General features: G+C 39.0%; 1 protein-coding gene across 1 annotated transcript in view; it reads left to right on the top strand.

Annotated features, from left to right (window-relative positions):
• The window catches only part of TENM1 (teneurin transmembrane protein 1), a 431,171-nt gene that overhangs the window by 368,070 nt on the left and 55,589 nt on the right, over positions 1-7,512 (top strand). The window contains exon 23 of the mRNA XM_018558628.1: positions 5,250-5,616. Coding sequence (XP_018414130.1) covers positions 5,250-5,616 — 367 coding nt within the window. The remainder of the gene's footprint in view (positions 1-5,249; positions 5,617-7,512) is intronic.

Below are 7,512 nucleotides of genomic sequence, written 5' to 3'. Positions count from 1 at the left end.
TTGTTTGGGGATGCCGGCAAATGCCGTGTAAATCCCCTCAGGGTATATACTCACCACAATGTAGTGGCTGTGGTAAGCAGCCTGAAGAGCTTTTAGAGAAATGAATTCTTCTGAAGTTGTGGTGTCCCCGCTGCAACTCTCGACGGTCTGTGACCGGTAAATGGTTTATCTTCGGGATCATACAAGAAAAAGACCTCTCATAGTGTAGAAGTTTCAAAAGGATTTTATTTGAATCAAATAAGACTAAAACAACGAAATCCACAGGCAAAAAACGAAAAAAAATCAAAGAAAAATGTTCCGATCGGCAAAACTACAAAATCCTGTATCTGGTGTAGCGTGAGGTTTGGCCCACCCCGACGCGTTTCGTCTTATCGACGTCCTCAGGGGTTTAGCAGGTCAGAGTCTTTTTCTTGTATGATCCCGAACATAAACCATTTACCGGTCACAGACCGTCGAGAGTTGCAGCGGGGACACCACAACTTCAGGAGAATTCATTTATCTAAAAGCTCTTCAGGCTGCTTACCACAGCCACTACATTGTGGTGAGTATATACCCTGAGGGGATTTACACGGCATTTGCCGGCATCCCCAAACAAACATCACGGAACTGTTTCCTGAATTCACAACCTTCTCATGCTTGGAACACTTTATTGTTATTCACGTGTTTGAAAAAAAGAAATACACAACACTCGGACTTTTTCACTCTGTATTTTATTTTTTTCAAATTTTTTTTTTTTCAATTTTTTCTAAAGTGGACACAGTTTCACATGTATTTGATTTAGTTTTGCTGAATAACACTTATTCACATTATATAATTAATGGTGTTTGTTCATGTTATATAATTAATCACTAATTTACCATTGTGTTGGCGCTGCATAATCGAAAATTTTTATGCTTTGACCCGTGCGGTCTTTTTTTGCTGCAGCCTTCATATCCATTTATTTATCACGATGCACATTACATTGTACAGTCACTAATATTTGTTCACATTATATAGTATATTTTTCTGTGTTGGCGCTGCATAATCGAAAATCTACATTCCATTAAAGGGTTAAAACAATTCAAGATTTATAACATGTGCTGTAGTCTGTACACAGTAGAGGATATGTAATACAATATGGGCAGAAAGGAAAGCTTAACTGGCCATTTGTTTTGAAGAGAAGTTTTATTTCGGCTGTGCTCTTGTCTGCCTTTCTTTATTGCATTGATTTTACTTAGACTGTGTTCTCCCTGGTCTCACATAGTTTGTTAACAACAAGGCTGGATCATTAAGAACAAAACCACTGGAGAGCAGCATAATTTGTCAGCTGCACTGCTCTGAATTAAGCATGCTGCTTTGTGTAAAAGTTTTGTGCCTTTTCACAATTCCTTATTTATTGTCCTATTAGTATTTGTATTTGGAAGGACAGCCATCTCTGTGAGCTAAGATCTCCTTATCTATCTGTTTCATAATCAATATCTCTAGTTTGGCTCTGTTATTAGAAGATGCTTTTGAGGCATTCTCTGGGCCTGAGGAACAGCCAGGACCTGGAGTATGCAAGAATCTCAATATTCAGTGTTTATTATGTGATGTAAACCTTAAGGGCCCGTTTAAACTATATGTGGTGACAAAGGGTTTTCCAGCAAGTGAACAACGCCAGTCACCACAAGGGCACGTAGAAAACAATTGTTTTTTATGTGTCCTGTCTTCACGGTGTGATCTGCAGACATGCTTCATCCTTTTGCAGCACAATGGACTGCACCTCAGGTGACTGCACACCGTACTACATTCCGAGGATCTGAATGTAGTGTACTGTTTGAACACTCCAAATAAAGAAAATTAAATAATGTGATGTGCTGGAACAGTTCATCACACTGCACACTGCCGGAGCTGTCACAACACACTAGCTCACCTGCTTAAACAGAGCATTTTCATGGTAGTGTGAACAGGCCCTAACTGAACTTAGTTTCCTAAAGTGGTTTGTATTGTAAATGTTTGTCTGTTTTTCTATAAAATATTGTTTTTTCATCCATTGTTGCATCTCGGCGCTGAAGGTCTCTGCAGCCTTTTTTCATGCACTTCTTGTCTACAAATATGCACTTCTGTGATAGTTACATGCCATTTATGGGATTTTCAGATGGTAACAGCAGTGGACCATGTATGTGTCAAATGTACTAAAGCAGCCACCATTTATGGGATTTTCAGATGGTAACAGCAGTGGACCATGTATGTGTCAAATGTACTAAAGCAGCCACTTTATCATACTCTGCGCACACCCATGGAAGCATCTGGGACAAATGACAATGCAAGTGCACGATTGTGAGCCACGGATAAAGTACTCTCTATGTGTAACAGGAAGTGCCTGAACCAAAAGCTTAAAGGCAGGAACACTAAGGGGTCTATTCACAAAGCTGCCGTAGGCAGCTGAGTGAATATCCGACCCAAAGTGAAGTGAGCCGAACGCTGTTCGGCTATTCACTTCAGGCCTGTATGGCTGATTTCAGCCGTACACCGACTAAAATCAGCTGTACATCAGCTTGGCTATTCTGCCCAGTACCTCTGTGGTACCGAGCACAATAGAAAAACAGTTAAAAAGTAGAAAAAATAAATAGAAAACGATTGGGCGGAGCCAGCAGTGATAGCTAGCTCCACCCAACCGTTTTCTATTGGCCAGGCGGTTCTGCTGCTGTCAGAATAAAAAAAAACACCATAGGAATGCATAGCTAGATTCCTATTGGCTATTTCACTTTGCAATAGCCAATAGCAAACTAGCTATTGCACCCGCCCTCTGCTGCTGTCAATCACCAGAAGTGGGCGGGTGCAATAGCTAGTTTGCCATTGGCTATTGCAAAGTGAAATAGCCAATAGGAATCTAGCTATGCATTCCCATGCTGGTTTTTCTTTTTTTTCTGACTGAGGGCGGTCAGGCGGACAGATCGCAAGGAAAGGTTTACTCTGCTCGATCGAGCAGAGTAAACCTTTTTGGGAAAAAGTGTTTCTCTCCTGGGCGGCCGGGAGCCGTATTAGACTCCCGGAGCGTCTGGGAGAGTAATGACAGATCAGCGTCCCTGGTTACCAGGTAAACAAGGACGCCATCTGTCATTACACACTGAGAACCCGGAAAGGCCATTGTGATATCATAGCGGCCCTGCCGGGTTCTCAGTGTGTAATGACCAGGGCTTGAAAAATTTGATGGTGTCTCACCAGTCAGTCAAAAAATTCAGCAGTCAGCATGACCGGACTATAGCCTTGCAAAAAGAAAGCACAGATAGTGCTTTCTTTTGGAGGTATATAATCACCATGGGGGGGGGGGTTATTTTTTTTTACTATATAATAAAAAAAGTACCTAAATGTAAAAAAAAAAAAGTTTCCCTACATTCTGTTATAAAATATTTATTCTTACCCATATTTTTAGTAAAATATAAAAGGCAGGGTCACGTCGGGTAAATAGACACCAAACATGTCAAGCCTTAACATTTTGTGTGCCCGCAAAATACGCCTATAGGCGCCGATTAAAACACTTTTACTGCTCATCAGTTTAGTGTTATCAGTAAATAATGGCTCTAAAATGATTGCTCTCACTCCGACGTTTGCGGCGATATTTAACATGTGCGGCACAATAGGCGCAATCGTTGTTTTTGCACGAATGCGCACACGACGCATATCTGCGTGTGTATGTGGGGGGCGGGGACTTACATTTTTTTTTCTTTTTTCATTTTTTTATGATTCTCTAATTTTAGTATTACTTTTTTTTTTTTTTACACACAGCTTTATTGCTATTACATGGAGGGCTAAGAATCCCCCTATGTAATAGCCAATTTACATGACTGGTCCTCTTTATGGAGACATCAGGGGTCTCCAAGACCCCTAATGTCACCTATTGACCCCCAGAGAAGCTGATGAAGCAGAGATCTGCTTCATCAGCTTCTGTAGCTGGAGAGTGACACTGAATGGAGGAAATTATGTAATATACATCACTTCCTGCATTCGGGGACTGAGAGGAGATCAAAGGGAGTTCGTATACTGAACTCCCTTTGATCTCCTGTCACAGAGCCATGCCGGCAACGGCAGTAACAGCTGCAGGTAATACAAGCAATCGGGTGTCTCTGGAGACACCCGATTGCTGTCAGAAGAAGGCTGTCGGCCGGCCGTTTGGCCAGCTTCAGCTTTCACCTCGGCTCAGTCAAGCCGAGGCATATGCCTTCGGCTTGACTGAGCCGCTCGGCCAAGTTCGGGAGCCTAATGGGCTATAGTGAATAGCCCTACAGCAGCCCTTCAGTTTTACTGAACCGAAGGGGTCCTGGGGCCGAAGGATCAGCCGAAGCTACGGCTAGATCCTTCGGCAACTTTGTGAATAGACCCCTTGGTATTTTAAATTGATTTAATGTTATTGCTGCATATTTGAAAATATTGCTAATTGCTTTTGAAACAATCTTAACATCTTAAAGCTTGCTTATATGAGATTGTAGTGATTTTGTTTACACATGCTTTAAATTAAGTTAATTTAAGTAAATAAGAACATTTTTACATAATTCTGCAAATTATATTTGAGACTGAATATGATGCAGTTTTTGAATAATTCCAATTGTGACATGTTCTCTTTAAAGATTGAACCTCTGTCTATTTCCAGTGTAACTTTACATGTGACTTAGATTTAAATAGATTTAAAACACATCACCAATAGGTTAGGCATGATGGACTTAGGTCTTTATTCAACCTCAAATACTATGTAACTATGTAATGTATGCAACTTATTAACAAATAGGGACAGATGTTTTCCTTTTTTTCCTATATTTCAATGTGCCCTTTCTCTGAATATTATTATTTTGCATGTTATGTAAAAACTAGCAGGAGACAGTTTGCTTTATTGTTTTCATAAAACAAGATTGAAGTAAAATGCAACCTATTTACTGTTAATGAAAATACCAGCAAGGAAAAGAAAAACAGCACAAATCAACATTACTTGTTTATTCTAAACTGTTACAAGCCAGGTCCTGGTTGGTTGATTGAGGTTTAAGACCATCTTGTAGCACATAATGGCAAGCAGACCTGGTTGTTGGCTGGTTGGGTTACTGCAGCTTGCATATGGTGCTTTGTCTTATGACATCTAATTGTTTCTTTTTACCAGTTTCTGTCTGGAGTCTAATTAAAATGTACTCCTTGCTGGTTTTAATAAACTGCAATTGAATATGCAATGCGGCACATTATATCAGTCTATCAAGCGACTAAAAGAGTGTATACATTGACAATTACTCTTGTGTCCATTACAGGTTCGACTAGAATGGCCTACTGATCTAGCAGTCAATCCTATGGATAATTCATTATATGTTTTGGACAATAATATTGTGCTCCAAATTTCTGATAATAATCAAGTAAGAATTATTGCTGGCAGGCCAATTCACTGCCAGGTTCCTGGAATAGATTATTTCCTGGTTAGCAAAGTAGCGATTCACTCTACCTTGGAATCTGCTCGAGCCATTGCTGTGTCGCACAGTGGAACCTTGTACATTGCTGAAACAGATGAGAGGAAGATTAACAGAATACAGCAAGTCACCACAAATGGAGAAATGTCCACATTAGTTGGGGCCCCAACAGACTGTGACTGTAAGATTGATCCAAACTGTGACTGCTTTTCAGGTATGTACAACATTTCTACATCATTCTATATCCTCATATATCATCTGAAACATGTAAACGGTGCTAATATACAGTATGTATATTATGCTCTCCTGTGTTTAGGCATCTCATATTTAAGTTATTCTACACATATAAAGTTCTGAGTTACTACATTTTCCTCACTAGTCTATATTGGCCTGGTAATATGACTCAGAATCATCTGCATGCTTCTGTGTGCCCACTCCTGCCCAGCCTTCTCTCCCAAATAGTGATGAGCAAACCTACCAGGGTTGAATTCGCATGGGGTTTTTGGAGCCTGACCTTGGCTGTGAATCCTATTTCAGTATATGAGGGTATGAACAGTCTTGTTAGTACATTCTGGCCATTTTTAAGGCTAATAGGCAATCGGATGTAGAAAAAAAAAAAGGCATGGGAAGCTGTTTACTACCATAGGGGACATGTACCAATGCCAAAATATTACCATATGTACATTTTAACTTTCCAGTAAAAGTAGGTCACATATAGTTAGTCAGTGAGCCCTCAAGCCACATTGAAGGACTAGTAGAGAGGCTTGGAAGATAAGAAGAGGGGAGCCCAATCTGTACTCTTAAAGAAAAGTCTAAGTTTGCATATAACTTCAGCTGAATCTGCTGAAGTTAACCTCTGATTATGATTTTTTTATATTCACAGTTTAAAGGTTTGCAACAAGTTTACTTTAAGTTTTTTTGGCTGATTTCTGCCTCCACAGCTTTCTGGTCAGTTAATTCAAAGACAAATGTTATTTGTTATACTAGCAGTATTTTTTAATACAATTTGTAATAATAAATATCTGCATTAGTGTTTTTTCATAATATTTATTACTGTAACCAAGGGCCCCATAGTAGAAGGTGTTCTTACATCTGCCGTCGGTTTTCCTTTGCAAGAACAACAACAATGGCAAGAGATGCCATTTGGGTTATTCAATAATACACAGTAAAGGGTAATGATATACAAATAAGAGTATACTTTATAAACCAACCAGATTTAGATTAATTTTCTATTTTGCATTTTAAAGCCCACACAAGTCATTGTAAACAAAGGGCAACTTTGACTATAACAGTCATTTAGGTATTTACTCTCATTGTTTAAACAGTTCTATAAATTATAGCTGTGATTCTGATTTTACTATTTTCATGAATGCCTCCATGAATCACTTTTTATATTACAAAAGCCAACACTTAGCTAACACCTCATGAACATTGTTATTCCCTGTGTGTTTTCAATCAAGTCAAAGTGCTCTTCTTTTTCCCTTCAGTATGTTGATAGCAGTTAACTTGCGTTTTTTTAAATTCAGCATTCACAGACTCTAGGTTGATATCTTTCTGCATCTATTAACTACTATGTTGTCACTTAACAATGTACATGCATCCAGCAGCACAAAGAAATCTTATACTATTGTGCCTTCCATTCTATTGTGTGCGCTAGTCACGCTGCATTTCATCGTCAATTATTTCTCAATTTTTCCTTTGCATGTAAGCCATCTAGTACAGTAATGGATGCATGACTGACAGCAGAAAGAACGAGTTCATCTATTTTGCCTATTTATTGTTTCATCTTTTTCTCTGTGGCTCTTTCTCTATCCCTTTCTCTGGGTATATAGAAGAAACAATAGCAGTTGCAGCACCTAAAGTGTAGTTTATTGAAGTTATCAGCCTAAGTTTGTGCTTAAAAACACACCCTTTTAGGCAGTGTAATAGATAAATATGTGAATCATGTGCATCAGTTTTAGGTTTAAAATGCCCTTTTTTAAGCCTTGTAACAGATAGGCATGTCAGTCTTCAGAATTGACATGTCTATCTGATGCTCTTCAATAAACAGTGAAGTAACTCAGGTGCTAAAACCATATGCATTATATGACAGACTATCACTATATATATA

Source organism: Nanorana parkeri, unplaced genomic scaffold (assembly GCF_000935625.1).
Source record: "Nanorana parkeri isolate BGI_ZX_2015 unplaced genomic scaffold, ASM93562v1 scaffold349, whole genome shotgun sequence".
NCBI lineage: Eukaryota > Metazoa > Chordata > Amphibia > Anura > Dicroglossidae > Nanorana > Nanorana parkeri.
This window is presented reverse-complemented; position numbering and strand designations above follow the sequence as displayed.